This window comes from Thunnus thynnus, chromosome 5 (assembly GCF_963924715.1).
Source record: "Thunnus thynnus chromosome 5, fThuThy2.1, whole genome shotgun sequence".
NCBI classification, from domain to species: Eukaryota; Metazoa; Chordata; class Actinopteri; order Scombriformes; family Scombridae; genus Thunnus; species Thunnus thynnus.
This window is the reverse complement of record NC_089521.1, coordinates 8,088,005-8,111,956: the sequence shown is the minus strand read 5'-3', so window position 1 is coordinate 8,111,956 and position 23,952 is coordinate 8,088,005. Positions and strand designations below refer to the sequence as shown.

The 23,952-nt window shown below is 38.6% G+C and overlaps 2 protein-coding genes across 2 annotated transcripts; one reads left to right on the top strand and one right to left on the bottom strand.

The window, feature by feature from the left end:
- tmem231 (transmembrane protein 231) lies at positions 1–6,553 on the bottom strand. The gene is made up of 7 exons (XM_067588995.1): positions 6,059–6,553; positions 5,724–5,890; positions 5,068–5,196; positions 3,868–4,011; positions 3,408–3,489; positions 2,978–3,083; positions 1–1,707 (listed from the first exon to the last, which is right to left on the bottom strand). Exons 1-7 carry the CDS (start codon positions 6,195–6,197, stop codon positions 1,545–1,547), a joined length of 930 nt encoding a protein of 309 aa, XP_067445096.1. The 5' UTR covers positions 6,198–6,553; the 3' UTR covers positions 1–1,544.
- A 3,907-nt stretch (positions 6,554–10,460) lies between these two features.
- gabarapl2 (GABA(A) receptor-associated protein like 2) lies at positions 10,461–22,892 on the top strand. Its single transcript, XM_067588994.1, has 4 exons — positions 10,461–10,694; positions 12,103–12,158; positions 14,674–14,846; positions 19,478–22,892. The coding sequence occupies exons 1-4, from the start codon at positions 10,661–10,663 to the stop codon at positions 19,590–19,592; spliced, it is 378 nt and encodes a 125-aa protein (XP_067445095.1). The 5' UTR covers positions 10,461–10,660; the 3' UTR covers positions 19,593–22,892.
- Positions 22,893–23,952: the final 1,060 nt, after the last annotated feature.

The window sequence follows — 23,952 nt, the reverse complement described above, 5'->3', positions numbered from 1 at the left end:
TTAAAGAGAGTACAAAATTTTATTATTTATCATTTATTATCCATCACCTAAATCCATGTACAACATGAAAATGAACATCAACAAAGACATTTTTTAATTAGTGTCACAATTTGTCATAAACATACAAATAGTAAAAAATACTTTAAAAAGCTATTTATATTTTCTATAAGTTGCCACTGCATTAAAGAGCAGTAAAAGGAGAAATGCATTTTTCACAGAAAGAAATCGCACAGCATCTGGATATAAAAGCCTGCGCAGAAACCTGTCCAGCAAAGGATAAAATCTACGGTAAATGCATCAGTGCGTCCCTTCCTGACTCATGTTTTTATTAAATGAGGGCAAAGTATAAAAAGAAAAAAGGGAGATCTTGGGTGATAGGCTCTTCAGTAAACTTAGCGTTAAATAATGTGAACAAACTACAAAGAGAAAAGTAAAAAAAAAAGTGAAATATGACTGTGGGTAGAGCTGATGTGCCTACATTTATTTTTTTGATTGTTGCTGGTGAGCAAGTGCATCAGTAACATCACTCATGACATTCACTTCCTATGGAAACAGGTTAACAAGTCACTGCAACTTCAGATCAAAGAAGTTTCAGCTCTGTCTAACACAAGACTGCTTATTTTTTTAAAAGGGACACATTATGCTTTTTGTGATTTTCTATTATGATGTTGGTTATCTATGTTAAACACAGTCAAAGTTCCAAAACTTATAAATGCTTTGTTCACAACATTTTTTACTACCTTGCCAACGAGCTGATGTCAGCTTGTCTTACATGCCCATAAACGGCCCTCTGTTCAGTAGAATTGGTTGCTAAGAGTTTTGTGTGTATTATTTACGTTTTCCACTCTCATATTTCGGATTGGATTTCAGCTCCAACATATGCAGATGGATTTGAGAAGTTTACATTTTGAGTAAATAACGAGAAAAAGTAGTGAATCCTGCTACTGTTGTTTGTTTCATGGTTTGTTTACGTGGCATCCGGAGCCGACAGAAGTCAGTGGAGCAGAACAGAGTGAGCTCACTGGGAGGGGGGCCTTAAAGAGACAGGAGCTAAAACAGCCTGTTTCAGACAGAGGCTAAACTGAGGGGCTGCATAAAGGGTCAGTATAAGATAAATAAGGAGTTTTTTTTAACTGTAAATGATGCAAATATATTCCAGTAGCGCTCCAGAATAAAAATATAGACCTGGAAATGTGCATGATGTGTCCCCTTTAAGTTTATAAACATTCAGTTTTAAAGCTGCTGAAAGTTCTGACATTTGACATAACACTATCTGACCCTCTATCACTTGGTGTATGTTATAGCATCAGCATGGGTTCGAATTGGAACAATTATCTAGCAGGGACACAGAGAAGAATTTGATGTCTAATTTCTAAATTGTAATCACAAAGCTGACCAATTAGCGAGCCCTCCCAAAAAATCCAAAACAGTCTTTGATTTGGTATTATTATCTGTCAAACTGCATCAGTGCTGGTGAGCCATGTACAATGATAATCAACCTGTTGGTTCTTGTAAAACCTGGAGGTCAAACCACTGCCGCTGCATCATGACATGTGAGGTTTTCCCAGTGGTATGGGTACGGTGGTTAGAACCTGGTTCTGGAAAACAAACCTCTGGATGCGTTCAAAGACCCAGAGGAAGATGAGGAGGACACTGACATACTGGATCCAGGCAAATTTGATGGTTTCCCAGAAACCAGGACGATAGGTGGAGGGAGAGGGTTAAGGCAGAACTGATGAAGGAAACTGTCAACAAGTACATCAAGTACAGGCCAAACCTTGTATGTTTTAACTCTATTTTGATCAAGTCCACATTTTTTGAGTTGTGTCTTGGAAAGGAATTTAAGTTTTGGAATTAAAAGAATTGCAAAACGATGATGAGGTCCTGGTTACTCAGGATGACCCACCGAGGGAAGTTCTCATTGGGAAATTTTCTACCAAAACATAGAAATACTATCTGGGAAAAAAATCACCTACATTTTAAAACCTTTTTTTTCCATTAATAAACCAATTTTGTCTGAAAATAAAGTTAGGTTTAGCACAATATTCGAATTAGCTTCTCTACAGTAACCTGTGGTGTAAGGATGAAGTTTTTATCACATGCTGTTTCTGATTTAGTGTTCACAATGTGTGTACACAAACACAGTCAGACCCTGGCATCCACCTTACCATGAACCATAGTAGAGAGATGTAGAGGTTATTGTCAGGTCACACTGTGGTAAATGTTTAATGCAGCAGACAGTGCATGAGTATTGTTTATTTGTTTATCTATTAAGTGTCAAATCATTTACTTTTTATTTGCTTGCTTTGAAGCTAATGAAGCATATTAACAGATGCGAAAAGCTCACACATATTTCAATAAGACGAGGATTCAAGAGGCTTTCAGCATTATTTTGTTGTAAAAATGTAATGTAGAAGTGTTTCAACTGACAGTTCAACTGTTTTCAGTGTTTACTTTTACAATTCAAAAAATTAAGTACTACTTAATCTTACTACTACTACTACTACTACTACTACTACTAACTCTTCACTTCCAAAAATTTGAAATTAAAATTTCAGACGCTTTCAGCAACTGCACTTCAACTGATTTCAACTGCTTTTGGCCTTTGGACTTCAAAGCCTTTCAGAGCTTCAACTTCAGCTGACACTTAAACTGCAACTCGCATTCATCATCTCAGATGCAAACAATAAAGGTTTTTTAAGACAGGTGAGTACACTTAACTACCTGAAGGTTAACAGAAAGGCAAGAACATACTAGGTAACATTTTACTTTACCACCATCCCAATTAAGCTTTTATAAGCAGTATATAAACTAAATGGTTTATAACATACTATAATGTAGTTGTAAGCAGATAGGAATGTGTCTCACCTACAACTCCTCCTCTGAAGAATCAAAATTAGGTTTGAGTGTATCCTGTATTAAAACACACACACACACACACACACACACACTCTCATCTGTATTCATTAAAGGATATCTAATGACCTCCATAGGGTAGCGGATCTCTGCATTCAGCTGGAAAGGGGAGCCAGCGGCTCGTCCCACAGTCCAGACTGGCATGGGACAGGACAGTACCGTGGTCACTATGGAAGAAAAAAGAAAAGGACAAAAAGAGAGAGATGAAGAGTTTACAGTATTTACATTTTACAAAATGCATGTAGAATGCTGTGGGCTTATAGTTTTGTGGGTTGACTTTGATTTTACCATAGTTTGTGGTGTTTGATGAATATTCCAGTGTCATTTTATGCTTCAACTTGTGACCATTACTCCATTTTACTACAGTTTGTCAGTGTTTGGAAAATGTCAAGATTTTCGAGGTTGTCCTCCTTATCACATCACTTTTGCACATCACATGCTACATTCAGCAGTAATGACAGAAATCAAAGTAACAGCCTTTGCAAACTTACAGTTTCTATCCTGGTAGCTCCTCATTATGCTGTCAAGGTCATACGCACTAGCAAAGGGGCTGGAGCCATCGATCACTGATACCTTTGTGACAATAAAGAAAACAAACAGAGCAATATCTTAATAAAAAAAGATGTGCTGTAGATGCCACATCTCCCTCAGCATGTGGTAGTACTAAATGTGGTAGTATATTTCAATAAAATATTACTGTGTACTTGGATGATTATGAGAGCTATAACGCATTTGAAGATGACAGCTTGCATGTCGTGCACATGTCAGTTTCAGTACATGAAGTGAGATTCATTCTAATACTGGACAATGTGACCTATAGAGTCTGAGTGTGTGTCAATAAAATGCTTTTAGTGTGGCCTATTTGTATTGGAGTGCAAAAGGGAAGCAGAGAAAACAAGAGCAATAGAACAGACTGACAGAGACAAAGACAGTGAGTGGGTGTCCTCTCACGTTGTAAATGTCATATAGTCCACGGTGAGGCAGGGGTGTCCTCTGCTGCAGCCTCAGGTCTCCGCTGATGAACAGCTTAGCACCGGGGACAGAGGAAGAGTGCTGCACATAAGCCAGGCTTTGCATCACCACTGTGGACATCCGCTGGGAAAACACAAAGAAATAATATGCTTTGCTTTACTGGTCTGGATAGACTTGATGATGCACGTAACTGTAAAATGGTCATAAACATGCAGTAATTCCCTTTATAGCAGGCAGAATCACAGAGGAAAAGATACACTGCTTCAGGAGGGGAATTTCACACTCATACAGTGTAGCTCTTCATGAAAAAAACGGCTAGGAGTCAATGTTATATATATTTGACCCTAACTTACCAGTACACTAGTTGTTGACATGTAGACATTCATATAAATTGTAATGTAATGTTTTGTGTATTTTAGTGTTCTGGGAAGTTATAAATGCTGTTTCAATGGCTTCCCCACAATAACAAGAACATAAGTTTGGGGGAAAATCAGTTTTTAAATTAATATTGTCCTGTAATATTAGTATTGGAAGCTTCAATAAAACTAATTAAATATAAAACAATATTAGTTCCCCCCTGCATGGGACTATAATGCAACAGAATGATTGAGCTTGAAGCCAGACCTCAACAAGACAAAATAATACTGCAGTAATGATCAGACTCAAAACACAGAGTGACTTACAGGACAGATTCACAATTTTTCAAGTCTTAAAACAACAGTCAGTAGCCCAACTGAACATTGAAACATGTTTTTCTTGCTGTAATCATTCCTCCCGTTCATACTGACCATTAGAAGATCCCTTCATAATGCACTTACAATGTAAGTGATGGAGGACGAAATCCACAGTCCTCCTTTTGTGCAAAAATGTATTTAAACGTTTATCTGAAGCTTCAGATGTCCAATCAAGTCAAATCAAGTAGATATCTTTCAACATTACAGTCTTTTTAGTGCCAAAGTCCTTCTTTTTGTGACTACACTTCCAGCACATTTGAAGGGGGTCTTTTAGTATCCAGTATGAACAGGAGGAATGATTACAGCAAGGAAAAACCTCTTTCACTGTTCATATGGACACCTGACTGTTGTTTTGTGAACCTGTCCTTTAATGGTGGCACAGATACATGTAGCATCTCCATCTTGTTATACTATGAGTGGATAGACAGTCAAGTGGAATACATACAAAGAGCTGGTAGCTAAAGGTGAGCAGCAGCTGGACGTTGTACACCTGCTCCTCAGGTTTTAAAGGAAGCTGCAGTTGAAAAATCAGGCGGTCCAACTTCCCGTCCTGGTTCTGGTCCTCTTCTCTCACCTGTAGATTGTATTCACGCACATAGAAAAAACATCCTATATAGTGGTTTGCTAGTCTGATAACTAGTTTCTTAGGTACCCTGTACTATTAGTCACTCATTACTGTATATCTCAACAGGCTGTATGCACTGTACATACCCACCTACTATATCTATAAAAAGTAATGTCATTTTTTTTAACCATTTAATATTCATCTCAGTACTCCGTGCACTTTTCACTTCTCTGCACTACTTGTATCCTGTTTGCAGTTGACAGAAACGGTTTCACCTGTATATATTTATTCCTTGTGTATATTTCTGAAGACTGTTGTGTTGTTATTTTGAGTAAGTACATTGAGAGCTACTAAACCAGAGTCAAATTACTTGCATGCGTAAACATACTTGGCCAATAACAATGATGCTGATACTGAAAATGACAAGTCACCTCTACACATGTCACTGTATTTTAGACAGTGTTAAAACAGCAATATCTAATGTGAAAGGGGACACTGGTGTACATTTGAGAGAACTCTGGTAAATCTCATCTTACAGAGACAGCAGGGATGCGAAGGTTGGCCCCGAGCATGTTGTTGAGATGGGGGAAAGTGCTCCAGGCGACGTAGTCTCCCTGAGTACTGGTGGCTGCCACCAGCAGAGATTGATACTGGAACCTCACAACCGGTTGTTCCTCATAGGTGCTTCTTTTTATCCAGAAACCTGAAATAACACAGCTTTAAACGGCGGCCAAACACTTCGACTCCTTTAACAAAAGCGTTGAGATGTAGGCACATTTACAGGTCACGGGATATCTGTTAGGTTTCTCATTCAGCAGCAGCGGTCATCATTATATTATAGTTTGTTTGATATTACTATACTCTATGTTACCTTGGCTCCTGTAAGCGACCAGCAGTGGAGGGATGTAGGTGAGGCACAGAACAGCTACCAGAAACAGAGTGGCTTTCGTGCAAACACTCGTCTTGTACCGAATCAAAGCAGGGTGAGAATAGACTTCATAGAAAGCCATGGGTCACAGTATAACGGTAACTGGCGTTCATTCAATCGTGAGTAACCACCAATGTTGTGTGTTATCAACAACCTAGCATAGATGCTAACTGAGTGAATATTCACAGACGACAAAATACGAACCGAACACAGTTTAACCCTCGTTAAGTAACAGCCATGTACCAACTTCCGAAATGAAGTCGCGTTTGACAGCGTATTTTTGGCATAAAGGAGCCTATTAACACGCTATTTACGTTAGCCACCTAGCTATTCAGCTAACACGCACCGCGCCATGTTTCAGCTTAGCTTAGCGTCTAACGGTTACCATGGCTGCCAGTGGTATCATGCCGCATTTACTTAATGTCGGCAGGATGGGAAGAACAGTAACGCATCACTGTTTTCCACTGCAAGGCCTGTAGTCACGTTATTTAAATAGACTGAAGTTGTATTTGCGATCCGTTAACAAGTGAAACGAGATATAAACTGTGTATAGCTCCTCTTAAATTAGCTGAATCATTCGTAGTGTTAATATTTAGATATAACTGGCAGTAGTGGTGGCAAATTTTCAGCTACTCCATAAATTCCTTTTATGGAATTTCTACTTTTTCCTTAATGTATTTTTAGTACCAACAACACAAAAATATTAATTTTATTATAATTACTTTCAAAGTCGTCCGTTCAAATTTATATTCTTCTTCAAGAATTAGTCATGTTTTATCAGCTGTGCTTCTTATACTTAAGTTTCTACACATTAGATCATACAGTATCTGACAAGATCTTATGGCACTTGTGATAAGAAATGGTGTAACCCAAAAACCTGAAGCCATTCATCTTGTTTAACCAACATTTTAAAAAAATGTAACCACAGATGAACAGTAACATTACATTCAGTTCTATGAAATAAGATTTTATCAGAAAGGCTATAAAATGCTTGACAGTTAAAGAGATGTTTCACATTTTTTGATAGTTTGCATGGATGTTGCTGGGACAAGCTAGTTTATTTCCAGTGGCTCCCTGTATAATAATAATGATGATAATAATAATAATAATAATAATAATAATAGTAAACAACTTTGTTCATATAGCATCTTATACCTTGTTATTATAAACCATTTAACAAACAAAATAGTTCCATGATACAGAGAGGTCTGAGAGGACAACTATTAATTTCTGACTGACAAGCTGCCAGCTCCCGGGGATATCTCCAGCCCCAGAACTTGTAGAACAAGCTGTTGTCCATTCATAGATACCTACCACTACCACTGACTGATCCCAATGACTTGAAGGGGCTTCATCAATTAAGTCCAAGATATATCGAATATTGTAACAGATGTGTGTTCCTTGCATAAGTCAGACTGACAATCATCTATTACTGTGTCTAGACACAATTTTAATCTCTGTGTAAAGATGTGAGCTAATAATTTAGCATCTTTATTCATTAAAGGGTTTAGGTAAACCTTCTATGGCCTCCTTAAAGACACATGAGAAATAAAATCTTAAAATAAAATTCAGTCATCATTGCCTGAGTATTTATCTTGATCACAAACTTTGTTTTAAATTTTGTCAAGAAAAAAAACATGATGAACTAATTATATGATCATATTGATATAAACCAAGTCAATTGTTATCCCAGGTGAACTGGATCTGATGCAGATTTTTAGTCTCCAGATATCATACCAATTTAAGTAAACATAAGTTGTTAAATTCTCCATATGTGCCTCTTAAAGATCTTTGAGAGAGACAATCTTTTGTGGGATCAGTAACTGCATTCCATTCGCCCCCAAAATATTGTTCAGCATTCATGAAGGTATTCAGCAAAACATTCATTTCTTTATCAAATTCCTCAAAAAGCCTTTTGTTTCTATCACTTAAAGTCTGACGCTAAAGCATGTGTTTCTTGTACAAAGCAAGAGTCTGCATTTCCATCTATTTTCTGCCACTTATCTGGGACTGGGTTGTGGTGGCAGCAGATTGAGGTAACCCAGATGTCCTTCATCTTTGCCTAGGGGATCCCGAGGTGGTCCCAGGCCAGGCCTGCCTGGTGACTCCATAGTTCTGCTGGGGGACTTAAATGCTCATTTGGGCAACAACTGGGAAACTCGGAGGGGGAGTGATTGGGAGAAACAGCCTGCCATGACTCTGTATGCGGCTGCTCTGAGTTGTGACTAGGAGGTCATCTCTGTCTGTTGTCTGTTATGGCGGCAACCTGAGAACCCCGCTGGTGGAGCCCAGCCGTGAAGTAGGCTGACATGCTGAAGATGAAGGCCTTTTTGGGCTTAGTTGGCCCAGGGGTCAGCAGACAGGAAGGGTGGCTACTTCAAGGGTGACTGCTTTGGTGATTGCTGAAGCAAAAACCGAGGTGAGGGGAGGAAGCACAGTCAGACAAGTCACCCTCATCCTTCTCCTGAGGTAGTTAAGTAACTCCGAAGTGACAAGGAAGCTGGTGTGGACGAGATTTGCCCTGAGATGCTGAAGGCTCTTGACATCATTGGGCTGTCTCAGCTGACACACATCTTCAGTGTCACATGGAGGTTAGGGACAGTGCCTGTAAGCTTATGCCAGAGTGCTGGGAGGCTACGGATGATTGTCGAACCTCACATTCAGGAGGTACAACACAAATTCCATCCTGGTTACGGAACAGTAGACCAGCTCTCTGGCAAGGATACTAGAGGGAGCATGGGCGTTTGCACATCAAGTGTCATTATTACTGCATTCATCCAGACGGTTTTTGGTGTTGCCTGTATCCTGTTCTCACACTGTTTTTCTCCTGTTCCCTGCAGTCGCATCTGCTCTGGCTCCCGTCCCCGTCTCCTGTTCCTCGTCTTGTCAGCCTTGCATCCCTGCCTTGGAACCCTGCTCTACCCAGCTTCCACAGATTCCACTCCAGACCTGCTCCCCCTTGCCTGCCTCAGCTCCTGGTTCCAGCTTCAAGCCCAAGCCCGAGTTTCCCAGCTACCAGTACTAGTGTCCCCTGGCCTGCTTTAATAAATACCTTGTCCTACCGTGTCCCTGTCTCCTTGCCTCTGTGTGTCTGCACTTGGGTTCACCTGCTCCGCCCCCACATAACATCCCATCTTTGTGGACTTGCAAAAGGCTTTCTAGGCAGGAAATCAAGCCTGTTGTCAGTGTGTGTTGGGCTGCAGTGACAGAGCTGTCCCTTGTCATCAATTCTGTTTATGATCTTCATGGACAGGATCTCAAGGCGCAACCAGATGGAAGAGATAGCGTAGCCAGCTTAATGTACTTGTATAAAATTAAATGATTCCATTAAGTTTGGAAATTCTCTTGCCAAAGGGTTAGAAGAGTATCATAAGAGCAATATCTTATATAAAGACATCTTAAGTGGTGGGAGCCTTGACAGTTCTTGCAGAAAAGTACAAGTGATTTATGCTGAGAAATGATTGTTTGATCAAAATGTAACTTTATATACTTTTCTTTTAAGTTAGTAAGTAAGCTAAGTCACTGCCACTTTATCTACAACTTCAACTCTTTAAGCAGCCTATTCAAACTATTGCAAATGTAACAACTTTACCAGCATATCTTATATAATTTTATGCAGTTTCATTCATCCCTGCATGTAGTCTACTACAGTGGTTCCCAAACATTTTGGCCTGTGACCACTTAAAATAAAGCAAAGTCTACCGGGACCCCTTGTCACATGTTGCATTGTCTAACAGTTAAGTTACTGATTATTGTTTTGATTCATCGGTTAATCGTTTTCTCCACAAAATATCAGAAAATAGTGAAAAATATCAGTTTAAGTTCCCCACAGTACAAGGCAACATCTTCAAATGTCTGGTTTTGTCAGACTAACAGTCCAAAACCCAAAGATATTCAGTTTATCATCATGTTTGACAAAGAAAAGCAATAAAGCATCACATCTGAGAAGCTGAAACTAGCTTATTTAAAAAAAGAAATGCTTATAAAAATGATGATTATTCAATTATTATCAAAAGACTAACTGATTAATCTACAAACCTTGCAGCTCTAGAAAGAGGACTTATTTTGTTTTATTTGAATAATTTTAGAGGCTCCAGGAGGTAAAACACAGTAATCCAAAAGAAATAAAGCAAAAATAGAAGAAAGCTTGACAAAAAAAATCACAATTTTGTATTTATAAAACATGTTTTTTTTCTTTATCCTATCTTGTCTTATCATCTCGCGACCCCCCTTGTTAAATCCATCGACCCCCAGGTTGGGAACCACTGGTCTACTAGACATAGTTTCTGAGGGCTCAATACATGGATGGACTGATAATTTCCGAGAGCACTTGAAGGTAGCATCATCCCCACCACCCACCTTCAGACAGTGACGTCACCTCGCAGCTAGACAGACGGCTGAAAGCTCCGGACAGAGAGATATTGTTGACGTTTTGTTTTCATCGCTTTTGTGTGGATTTTTGGACATTACGACGACATTATCCGCAGATTTAGAAGACCGCCTTTCGACTCTACCATCACGCCTCAGTGCGGGGATCCAGCAAAGATGAAATGGATGTTTAAAGAGGACCATTCCCTCGGTAAAAGGGGTTTGGATTGTTATGAAACAAGAGATGTTCTTGTCATGTCATGCACCCTCCTTTCTGTTTTGCTGTCTCCATTTCATTCTGCATAGGTTTCAGAAAAGCCTGCTTGCCACATCACCCCCCCTGATGAATCCATAATGGCTAACGTTGCATGGCAAACAACAAATGCGAACATGTTCTTCCTGCAAGTGAAATGGCAGCTGTCAAAATGGGGTTCACCTTTAACATCGCTGATACATCACATTAGTCAGCAGTTTCTCCCTGAAATGTGCTTGTCTTAGCATGGAGACATTCCCTCGCTTAACTTCATTCACGAATCTGACAATTTAAGGTTGCCTTGCTTATATTAAACCCCTTATATATGATAGAAAAACGCTTTAGACATTTCATAAATGTTTCAAGTTTAGTAGTTAATTCGGCAGAGAAATATTTCACAACGCAGCACTTTTTCTCCATAGTGTTTCAACTTTTTTGTATTGTTTCTCACCGCTCTCCAGGGTGTATTTTGCTGACAAAAGACAGCGAGGTCATTTGATGTGTTGAAATTTGTACTGCGTGTACTACATGGATGCCGAATTGACAAGTATTTCCTTTCCTTTCCAGTTATTCCAGAGCTTGTAACTTCTTCCATTAACATGAACAGGTTATGATTTCAGAGAATATTCATTAACCAGAATTCTGAATAGAGTTTGGTGTAAATTTATCTCCATTTTCAGATAGCTGGAGAAGGTTAAGTGACATTTCTGTAATTCCTATCTACTTGGCAATGTTATTATCATCTGTTGACAGTTCAATCTAGTAGCGACAACCTTGGATCAAAACTTGTATTTCCTCTCAGCCCCTCTCAGCCTCTGTGCTCATCTTCTCTGCAGATAACCTCTAGTCTCCTTTTTAAAGAAACGCTGCTGCCGGGTTGGTAGAGATGTTTCTAAAAGTAGCCCTTCTATCTGGGCTAATGACAGTGTGCGATGTGTTAAACCTAAATTGATTCAATACATCTTATCACCCATCACCTCACCCTCCCCTCTGTGGCTTTATTCAGCGCCTGCTTCACCCACAAAGTGGACTGGAAATAGATGCACTATCAGCTGCTCTCGGGTAATGATAAGTGCTAAAAGGTGTAGTATCACTTGATAAAGACTGTGGATGTGATCCTTGACTTAAACTACTAAAGAGTTAGTACTAATAGCTTCGTCTCACTACTAAACCTAATGAAGGTTATCACACTTTGTGTCGCTTAATGTATAGCCAGCCTTTTTGCTGTGCTCGATCTTGCATTTGGAGCAATAAATTGGACAAGGCTCGGCTGTATTTGTCAGTAAAGCACGAGTGGAGGCTTGTAAGAGGCCTCACTCATCCTTTTAATCTCTGACTTCCTGTTTGTTTCCTGTCTCTCCCTCAGAGCACCGATGTGTGGAGTCAGCCAAAATACGCAACAAATATCCTGACAGAGTACCGGTGAGTGAGGGGGAGGTGTTGCTGTTGGCGGTGGGATAGGGGTTAAGGGTACAGAGAGAGTGAGTGACAGAAAATCCACAGATAAGGAGTCAGTGACTGGCAGTGGTGGAAGGTAAAGAAGAGGATGAGTGAGTGGTTAATGACAGTCTCGACTGACAGATTAGGATTCAGAAAACCAGGGTTCCAACTGTGACCCTGGTGTAAAATCCCAGTTTTCCATAACTTTCCGTAAGTAAGTCCGAGTGCCTCCTTGATTTATAAAGTTCTCTCTATCTGCTCTGTTAATCACCTGAAAACCAGCTGTGTAACAAGTTAAAAGATCCTCATTGTACACTGTAAAGTCATCAATTAGTACATTTTCATGGTGACTGACTGACTGTCCCAGAGTCAAATTCCCTGATATATTTTGTCATGATAAAATGGTCGAAAATGAAGTGAGGATACAAGGAAGTTGCAGTAAGTAACACAATGCAAAAAATAAAGATACACAAAAATTGCACTTGAACAGAAATTTCACATGAGTGAATGGAATTGACTGGTGGATCAAGTGTCTTGTGTCCCTTGTTGGCAGTATGAAATATATATACAGTACCAGTCAAAAGTTTGGACACAATATTCACTTAAATGAGAAAGTGTGTCCAAAACTTTTGACCGTTACTGTGTATTTATACTCAGAATTTATCAACCCACCGAAATGTTCAGGGGACTAAAAATGTAAAAGCTAATTAGCCAGCATGTGTTGCTACGACTGAAAACTGACTTTACTTAAAAGTATTCTCTGCAACTTGAATATTTATTATCTTTATATTGTTTTCTAAATGTTTATTACTGAATAACATATTTGACATTACACTAAATATGCAAGATTGATTTACTGCACAATAGTTCTTAACCAAGACTATTAAAAGGTCGTTAGCTAGCATTAGCTTGTAATATGGGATATTTGTAAAGTTTTTATTTGAAAAAATTTGCTGAGTTGTGTGTCTAAACCTCGTCCAAATGCTGTTACCCAGGGTTTTCCATTCTATCAAAAATACAGTTGTTGGAAAAAACATCAAATAATTTGATTTTGGGGAATAAAAATAACAGTGACTCTAAAAATGGGAAGCGATGTATCAAATGTTAACAGTTTCAGTATAAAGTACAAATAAATGGCCTTCAAAAACTATAAAAGCAGTCTTGAGCCTTATCTTATTATATACCATGTACGTACTACTACTGCACATGAATGATCTGACTTCCAAGGACTGTGTGTTGCAACCATTGATATGTGACTGATGTTACACCATAGATAGGCTTGAATTCATCTCACTTTGGCTGACAAAAGCCCCCATGTTCCTATCACCTCTGAAAAGCCTCTAAGGTAACCTGGCAGGAAGATAATATAACAGAGCTGAAGACTGACACCTCAGGTCAGAGTGCATACAGAGTGACATTGTGGACAACTTTAGATGATATACTGCTAGGTGTTAGGAAGTGCCTCCCCAGGGTCTTTTGTGTGGATAATAATGGCTGTTAAACTCGATCCCTTTAACTAGTTCTTTCATTCTGCACCTGTTTAATGGGAAGACTGTAGGAGGAACGAGGAACAGAGTTCATTTTTGTCAGCTATTTTTTATTTACTCTCAGTCTTAGTCCTGCGTCAAATGTTCTTTGAAGTTTTTATCATATTTAGTCAACCTGACATCCTGTTTTTTTCATTCAAATTTTAGTCGACTAAAAGTCTGAGCATTTCAGTCTTGTCTTGTCAAAGAAAACTGTAACTATTTCAATATAGTTTTAGCCAATGAAAACTGTTGACATTTTAATCTTTTTTAGCCATCAGATTATATGCAACATTTCAGTCAGTCTAGTCGAGCCAAAACCAATAACGTTTTGTCAGATTTTATCATATTGTTATCTGATGAAAAACACAGGTTGAATGATTAAGAATGCAGCCTTGCAGAAAGTATCTGGTCTGATGGTATCAGTTTAATGAATACATCCAGACATGGAACATGTTCTGATTTGCAAATTAATTTTGAACCAACATAATTCAACAACTGGGTTTCCCATTAATGTATTAGACTGTGGTGGGCCACTACAGTTTTATTTGCCCCACTACAGTTTCATGTCAGCATTCCCCCACATATTACGGACACTTGTGACACTAATGCATGCATGCACACGCACGCACACACACCACTGTATAACCGCACTCCAGTGTATAACCGACACTTGCGTGTACCTACACACACACGCTCTCTCTCTCCCCCTCTCCCTCACACACACACACACACACACACACACTGTTCTAAACATCTTATTAATTTATGCACCACCCCAACTGCATAACCGACAACTTAACCAACACTCGTATTCGCTGCTTGTATTTAGAAAAAAAAAGTCTAAGTATAGTATATATAGTAAGTATAATATTTTGTCTCCTTTGTTTGTCAATGAAAATAGAGACAGATGTTGGTAAAGTTTAACAGATACAGTGTGCAAACCCTTTTTGTCTGTTAATGTTCTCCAGGTGATAGTGGAGAAGGTTTCCGGCTCTCAGATAGTAGACATTGATAAGAGGAAGTACCTGGTGCCCTCTGACATCACAGTGGCCCAGTTCATGTGGATCATCAGGAAACGCATCCAGCTGCCTTCAGAGAAAGCCATCTTCCTCTTCGTCGACAAAACCGTCCCCCAATCCAGGTGAGAGCAACACTACATTTCTGCAGTATTAATAGTGGAAGTAAGTTGCAATAAGCAATTGAAATCTTACAGGCAGAATAATTTCCTGATTTGTATCATTTGTACTATAAAGCTTTGATGCAAATTTCTCCCCCAAAATGCCCAGTTGGTACACGCTGTAAAATACAATACACTAGAAGCTGTGTAGCTTTTTCCTGATGGTCACATTTGTTTGTGGTAATAATGGTCAGTTCTCAGAATCAATGTTGAAAAGATTTATCGATGTTAAACTGTTATTTACAGCAGTTTTAAGTATATATTAGTTCTGTTATTAGTATATATATCCTTCGTGTTTGTTTTGACTCTTGTACTTATTTGGTCAAAACTGTATAATATGAAATATAAGTTTTTTTTGTCATATTCATTCATTTGGTACCTCCCCCTACATTAGGATTTGAGTTAATAAAGTTAAAAGGTTCCAACTTCTAAAAGCAAGTGGTGTAGTGGACGCCAATGTGTCCTAGAATATGGAATTCATTTTTTCAGAAAGACTGATGCAAGAAATGCTGAATGAGAGACTGTATTCAGTTTCAGAAGCTAGTGGAACAGAGGCTAGCCTGGACATGACCTCATGACTTTGGCTCGATATGACATGCACTAGTCAGTAGCGTCTCCTAGCAATGTTGACACTCAGATGACAGTCAATCGTAAATGCTACCCAGAGACCTGAAGCTTTCCATAAACATATCCAAAAAGACAGTTTTTAGAAATTAGGCAAAAATAAAATTATAGATTAGATTTCCTTACATAAAAAGTGAAGAGAACTCAAATTTTAGTTCAACTTTAAGCAATCATCTCTTGAGGGCCTATGGTACTGCTGCTGTGCAGTTAATAATCTCACAACCACATTTTACATGTATAAATTACCTTTTATAAGTCGCCTACTGTGAGGTCACGGCCTACTTTTAGCAGTATGTGGTAAAAAAGCCTAACTTTCCCATTCATGTGTGCACAGCATCTTTATCTGTCCATCTGTGTAACTGAAGAGCAAGTGTGATCTCTCTGTAAAAGAAGATGAAGCCACACCTGCACTCTCAATTTACACTGATAAAATGCCCACCATTTTTCTGTTTGCACTCATAGCTATTGACATGCTGATATAATGCATAGACATACAGTGTATCTGAGGAATCTGACCTGCTTCCCAGAGCATTGAATTGTATTGATAATGCTTCTCTTGTGGAAACTGGCTTACCGGAAGTTCAGTGCACCTACTACCTTAAAGAGTAACTGCACCCACTCTAATAGTCTGGCTTCCTGCCACCCAGTGACAAAATGCCTTTTCCACACTGTGATGTGTAATGCTTCTCTTGTGGAAACTGGCTTACCGGAAGTTCAGTGCACCTACTACCTTAAAGAGTAACTGCACCCACTCTAATAGTCTGGCTTCCTGCCACCCAGTGACAAAATGCCTTTTCCACACTGTGATGTGTAATGCTTCTCTTGTGGAAACTGGCTTACCGGAAGTTCAGTGCACCTACTACCTTAAAGAGTAACTGCACCCACTCTAATAGTCTGGCTTCCTGCCACCCAGTGACAAAATGCCTTTTCCACACTGTGATGTGTGATGTAGCTTGGTACTATAGTACCAAGCTACATCACTGTTGTGTAAAGCCTGTAGTGTAAAACCCCGGTCAAACCAGCACTTAGAAACAGTTAGAAACAGCTAAACTAAGAAATAGATTCATTTTAATGGAATTGCCGAGATCACTAGATTCAATCAAAGGGGCAAAGTAAATTGCAAATCTTTTGCGCTGAGCTCAACTTTGCTGAACTTTCATACACAAATTTGCACCATTGAGCTATAGCAAACCATCTCTTGCTGACCTTTGAAGTAACGGAGAGCTTGAGAGCCCAAAACAGAGAAAGCCATCATTGCTTGTTACTGTTGCACAACTTTCAAAGTATAAACTACTCCACAAAAGAAGTTTCTTTGCAGACAGTTCTGAGACAGGGATCAATGGCACAAATATGTCTCTTTATAACTGTGTGAAATTGTATCCAGTTAGCGACCAAGCTAATTTGCTTGCTAATTGAAAGTTAGTGACAGTTAACAAGCTAGCTTTGCTCTTGTGGGGATGTGTGGATTAATTTTATGACTAACTAACATTAGTCGCCATAAGCAACCAGTCATACCACACAAGTAAATAGTAGTACGATGTGTTTTATTGATTATTAATTCAACTTTTCGTTTATAAAAGGATTTTTTTATTTCTTCTTTCAAATGTTGCATCTTGTTTAAGCTCTCTAACTATTACTTCTTATTTTTGAAAAGTAGCATTACATTTTACATGCATAGATACAATTATAAGTTAAACATGAGTTAATCGCACATTTGGCTGCCTGATATATGTATGCCATTCAGTTCAGACACAGAAGTGACCACGAGTGTACATAGATTTTTGTGTTTCAGTACATATCGCTGAAAATGAAAAGTCATGGTGTAACCACTGAGCTATTTGACCTCACAATCAACTGGAAAGCATCCTATCAGAAGCCCTGTTTGGCCATTGTGTCGGAGTAGGATACACCTGTGATTATCAGGGCAGGGATACTCCCCCACACAGACACGTCAACAGTGCAGTCTGGATTAATAGGAGCTTAAAGGAAATACTACAGTTCATAATGCTACTGATTTATCTCAGTTTGACAATAACACGAGACTGTTTCACTGTCTCACACATGACTCTGGTAAGACACCAAGAAAGTGTAAAACTGTAGCACTGTCTCAAAAACTACAGAATTGATCTGCTGAGTGTGACCCACCTTTTAAACATTAAGGCGGATAGAATCCAAATCCAGTCCTCTGGTCCAATATAAAGCATATTGTGTATAAGTAACCTTAAAACCTGAAACACCCTCAAATGGGTTATTATAAAAGAAGACATGGGAATAGGCTTCTACACAGCAGACATTTTGACTTGTCATAGTAGGAAAAGCACAGGTGTTATAAATAACATTAATAATGGCTCTGTTCTAATTAAGTGTCCCAGTAAAGCTATGTTCACATTACACTTCAGTCCTTCAAATATATGCTCCATTCCCCATACACTTCCATCTAAGTGCACACAATGGACAAAGTCAAGCATGTGTTTCCTGTTTCTTTACGATCTCCAGCTGGCTAAAAGGTTTGTAGAGAAGAGGGGAACTGCACCCAACTCCTAATACTGTATTTCTGTGGGTTTGGTGGGTATAAATGCATCCATCTAATCTTGGTTGTGTCATTGCCAAGCACATTTTATTGGGTGTTTTTCTTCATCAATAAGGAAACTACAAACTTTTATCATCGTCTTTTAAGCCTACAGCAAACAGGGTTGAATGCTGTAAATTAAAATCTGGGGATTTTCCTGGGAAAGTCTGCTCCACTTCCCAGGAAAAATACCTGTGCAAAGTCATATTTTCACTGTGCGCTTGTGTATGTGTAAACACACCTGTGTGTTCATGTACTGAATACTACGTACTGAAACAGACACCTTCTCCAAACCTCATGAACATCACCACCTAACTGTTGTTGCAATATTCCCACCTTGAAATGCTGAGGAAGCCACAAAATTACTCCCTGATGGAGAATAAGTACGTAGGTTAGACAGACTTCCTCTGCTCACACGACATCAGAGTTTTAGGCTTTTTTCTATAGTTTTGCACTGACACTGGTCCATAAACATTTCAGAGCAAAAAAGCCATGGTTTTTGTGGCTTTCATTGACGGAGGAGCGCAAACACAGACCTCTCCAGTACCATAAAATATTTTCATGTGTGTTGAGCTTTGCTTCTTCAGTTTTATGGGTATTACAGCCTGATTTGTCAATTAAAATTCAACCATTAATTACGATTAAAGCAGAATCTGTAATGGGTTAGATACATGAGTCTTACCAATATTTGTTTTAGGTATTTTACAAACAACAACACAAATGTTATGTGTTTATGCCCATGACATCAGCTGTTACACAGCAGCAGTCAACACATGGTTCTTAAAATTCAGAGAGCTGCTGAGTGCATTTTACACACTTGTACATCAGCGGTAACTTCATGAATTATTTAAATCTTACGGCAAGGTGACGGGATTGATCAGACTCTAATAATAAATCCTCAAATCCTCAGCCATCCTCAGAGTTACTTTTTCAAAGGAATTGTTGTTCTGCTGCCACATAAACTAATGAATATGAAAAAAAAATTACAACTATTATATAATTAGTTATTTGCTGTTCTTTGGTTAAAATCTAATTTCATTCATAGTGAGAAATCCCAGGGAATAGTGTGGTATTTCCTTAGGAAGAACTACTAAAAGTTTCAAGATGCTACGACTGTTTCATATTCATTTTAATGTTTTATATTTGTATATGTTTTGGTATCCACAGCATTTCTTGTATTGGAATGCATTTCCCTTTATGTTTCTTCTCTTATAGGTGTTTAGTCCAGGGGGACCAGTGCAGTTCTTAGCATAGAAAATCAATTTTAAAGTGTAGCTCAGCAAAATACATCCATTATTGGAGGCTTCAGTCCTCACAAATCCACATAGGAGATGTAAATGCAATCGATTCTACTTGACTCTGTGTGATCTAATAAGAGTCTGGTTTCTGCTGTGTGTTGCAGTCTGACTATGGGCCAGCTGTACGACAAGGAGAAGGACGAGGACGGCTTTCTGTATGTGGCCTACAGTGGAGAAAACACCTTTGGTTATAAGGCCTTTTATACAACACGGGGTTAATGCTTCACTAATCACACACACACACACACACACACACACACACACACACACACTGACACAGTAGGGCCCGACAAACAGTATACTGGTGCACAATGATTCAGACATTGGCCTTTACATGTATTACACAAGTAATGCACCTACGCACTGTCATTTAAGGTCAATTTTTTATACTGAAAAACACACATTTATTGTGAAAATTAATTACACCAAAAGCTTACAACAAACAAACTTATAAACATTTTTTGACAGACTCAGATGATCATTAGTGTCAAAAAATGCTTGACTTTAATGGTTGGTCTTTTTGTCATGATTACTGTTTAAAGGTCAGCTGTGGAGAAAAATACCTTTAACACTGCCGTAAAATAAGAATAACAATCACCGTACGTTAAAGGGCACGTCAGATAACATTCATTTATCCAACATCAGTATTAAATAAAAAAGACACATGCCAATCATCACACATTACTCAATCATGCTACTTCTTTTTTTCTAAATCGCGCTTTGTTGTCACAGATATTTGTGTTCAGAGAAATCCTATAATCATGTGACTTGAATCATTAACTATGTTATGGATGTATTTGTATGGCTCATCATATCATGTATAAAAACTTCAGTATGCAACATTAATTCCACAGGTACACTCAGCAGTATGATAGGCTATCAGAATGACAATAAGCATGTGAAAGAAGGCAGCTTGTGCAAATGAGTCGGACAATAAAGCAGTCGGCAGATGACTTGGTGCCGGCGAGGAGGCTGCTAGTGTAGAGCGTGTCCAGCTCAGGGCCAGGGATCAGCACTAGTCCCTGGGATTTTACTGAGTGCTTTCCAGCCTGGCTGTTACAGTATGTATTTGCACATTATGTTGGCTGATTAGGTGTCAGCACCACCCAGGATTCAAACTCATGATGCCAACAGCAACTGTGGAATGCTAAAGAAATACAACACTTTATTAGAAGTTCATGGTGTTGAAGTGTGCTATTTTTACACTCTCATCAACAATGGGCAACAATCTTAAATTTACAACCAGTTTAAAGAAAAAAAAAGCCCTCCATTCTCCCTCCACCTGTTGTCTACCTCTGCATCAGTTAGTGATTTCCTACATTCCCCAGAATGCCTTTTCTTCTGACCTCCAGACAAAAAGCATGAACATATCTGGTTTATTTTCCTTTTTCACTGCAGATTTTGACTGATCAAACACATGTGCACAGGTGCAACTAATAATTATTAATAATTAATAATGGCTGAATGGATTTTAGACACACCTATATAGAATGGAGTCATTGTTAATGTTAGAAGCTGAACACCAACTAATCCAAATCAAAGTCAGTTGTATTTGTGCTGATGTTCTTGATTGTTCTTGTTTCTCCAGTTTTCCCAAGTAATGGGAGAATATTGTTTATTAGTCCCCAGAGATAAGATTATGATGCCTTTCAACCATGTTCTACTGCAAAATGACTTAACATGAAAGAGCCCTGAGAGTGGTGCATGATAACCCCAAAATGAAAGCTGCACTAATGAAAATGTCTGTATTAGCAGTGCATCCAATGAACATGTGTAATGTGAAAAGGACTGACTGACTGTAAATCCATTTCAGCTCATTGTTTTGGTTTGCTGATCTGCAACCACCACTCCTACCAACCTCGTTTCTAGCCACAACAGGCAGCGGTTGTCCATGAAAATTATCTGATAAACCCACTGTGCGCTACCTGCCCAGCACCAAACACCACACAGACAACGTTAGCGACTAGCTGGTGAACATAATGAAGCATTTAGCCTCTAAAGGAGAGTGAATTTGGGATTTACATTCATTAGGTGATGAACACACAAACACAAATTCAAATTAATGCTAATGTTGCTTCATGTCTGCTCGATGTATGAGTGGGCAACTGTTAGCTTACAAGCTAGCAACTTAATGTGTTAATAATTAGTCAATGTATTGATGACAGCTTTTTTAAACACTTGACAAACCCTTCAATTCCAAACCTTTTTTATTGATCGGTTCAGGTTTCTTTAGTGGTCAAGTCATGATTTTTTGTCACAAGCAGGTATTTTAGTTGATACCATTGGTTTGACAGCAGGATATGTTTCAGAATAGAGCAAGGGCTTCTTTCTTGACTCATCATTTTGCTTTAATGTTCAACAATCACACTGGGAGAAATCCATCACACTGTTATGGAAGCAAAGACAGTTTCTACACTGAAAGTGGCTGCAGATCAGAGTGACATGGATTCATAGTCATGTTGTGTTTTTTGCCACACGCAAATCACCAAGAACTGGTTGAATAACTTGCTACAAAGAGGAAGTTTCTTTTTCTTCTGTTTTTTTTCTTCAAAGGCATTCTGGAAATGTAAGAAAGATCATAAAATGTACTCAATATGTAGCAGTGGAGGAGGATCTAAGCAGCAATTTTTCCTTTCGAGACCACTCATCAAAACATCTGTTTACACTCCACTGAACATACAAACATGGAGGCCTCACCTCTTGCTTCACATTAACCCAGCTTGTAAAACTGATCTTCATAAAATTCATTAAAAACCACAATGACCCAAGGGAAACATTAATCCTTGATGATCACCCAGAGCTTTTAAGAGGATACACTGTGAGCCATCAAGACATTACAAACACATGATAATAGCATCAGAAATATTACTCATCTTCATATGACTTGTGTTATTTTCCCATGTGTTCCAGGAATGAGTGTGTCATGAGATTCTTAATAGAGATACACAGTATTTGACACTGTCCCTGCCCATTGTATCCTCTTCAGATATTAATGATGAAAATACACAATGATCACTGAAAGCATATTTGTAGTATGCAGAGTGTTTTCAGACTTATGATTAAATACACACATAATGCCCTCCTAACACAATGAACCCTGTGTTTATAAAGGACTGTGGTACCAATATATGACACTGTAAGTCAACATCTTCAATACTTCAAGTAAAGTGTTGCTCAGGTCTTTGGCTGCACAGTTCTAGAGTTGCAAATCTGAACCACTGGTTCCTTTGATGTTGACAGTTTTTGGTGCTGAATCAGAGTAAGACACATGGTGTGTTTCCACCTTTGACTTAACTCATTATTCATATTTTGTGCACCATAAGCTAATTCAGGCTTTTAAACATGGTATGTAGATGTGTAATATATTGATGCAATGCTATGATATTCAGGATTGTTTTATTTCATCAGTGTTGTATGATCATGAATATATCTTAAAGACATAATGGAATTTTAGATATTTGAACAAGGTAAGGTAGCTGGAAGACCTGACCAATAAAACTGAATGTAAAATGGATCAAAGTTGTTTCTGTTTTATTAAAAAGGAATATAACACTGATAATAATTAATGTCAATATACTTACGCTTTATATCTGTCCAAAATTTAAGGTAACCTGTGGAGTTCTTTGTTCATAAATATTTCATCAGCATAATCTGAATAACAACAGCCTATATCCATGTTGATAGGATGTGCTTTAGGCTTTTTTTCCTAATGTTTTCAAGTACTGAGGTCAATACACCTTCAATTAAGGTTTAGGTTTTCTGTCAGAAATATATTTGCTATATTGTTTTGACCAAATGATCTACTTAAATGGGTTATTCTCTCTCAGACTTCCACAGAAGACATAATAGTACTGTTTTTGACAACTGCTAGTGTCATGGCTCCAGGGATGGTGATGTTGGTCTGTCAGCCTGTCGGCTTCATGCTCCCTGGAAAATAAATCCCAATGATTGTAATGATCTACTGACTTTTCCTGTAGTACCACTTCCAGCTTAATATTGAAATTCAGCTGACAGGTTTGCTGACATCTTAAATATGGTGGAAAAATATTCAAATTGGCTCTTTTTACATAAGCATCACCAGGTATTTGTAGTAAATTGCCTGAAGAGTAAAGTTCAGCTGAAGTGAAAAAACAGAAGCTCTAAATCTCTAAAACATGTCTACTGCAGAGGAATGAGAATGACATTAAATACATAATGTGAGGCATCCTGGTCATAACCTGCAACTTGCTGTTCAGTATTAGCTGAGCTGAGTCGGGGATGTTACTTGTCAGTGGAATCTGCTGAGCTAAAGCAACAACACAACAGATCCTCAGTCCATTGATGTGATTTCTGGTGTTGAATGAAGGACCTAACTGTTGTGCAGAAATATGAAGGTTCAACTTATTCTTTGTCTTAGTGAGAGAAACAGTGTCCTAGAGGCCTGGAGTCTATTCTAACATGCGCTGGGAAAACCTTGTTCAGGTATCACAGGATGAATGCAGATATTTGCCTGATCTTTACTGGGATCAATCTGTGGTAAATCTCTCTGACAGTCATGTTTAGACAGCATGAAACACACTTAAACTGGGACTTAAACCCA

What these genes read in the sequence shown, in the direction of transcription:
- tmem231 (XM_067588995.1), bottom strand. Translation starts at nt 6,197, where the DNA reads ATGGCTTTCTATGAAGTCTATTCTCACCCTGCTTTGATTCGGTACAAG. An exon ending in GGTCGCTTACAGGAGCCAAG is followed by an intron (nt 5,891 to 6,058) that starts GTAACATAGAGT and finishes GTGTTATTTCAG; the next exon opens with GTTTCTGGATAAAAAGAAGC. An exon ending in CCTTTAGCTACCAGCTCTTT is followed by an intron (nt 4,012 to 5,067) that starts GTATGTATTCCA and finishes GTGTTTTCCCAG; the next exon opens with CGGATGTCCACAGTGGTGAT.
- gabarapl2 (XM_067588994.1), top strand. Translation starts at nt 10,661, where the DNA reads ATGAAATGGATGTTTAAAGAGGACCATTCCCTCG. An exon ending in AATATCCTGACAGAGTACCG is followed by an intron (nt 12,159 to 14,673) that starts GTGAGTGAGGGG and finishes AATGTTCTCCAG; the next exon opens with GTGATAGTGGAGAAGGTTTC. An exon ending in AAAACCGTCCCCCAATCCAG is followed by an intron (nt 14,847 to 19,477) that starts GTGAGAGCAACA and finishes TGTGTGTTGCAG; the next exon opens with TCTGACTATGGGCCAGCTGT.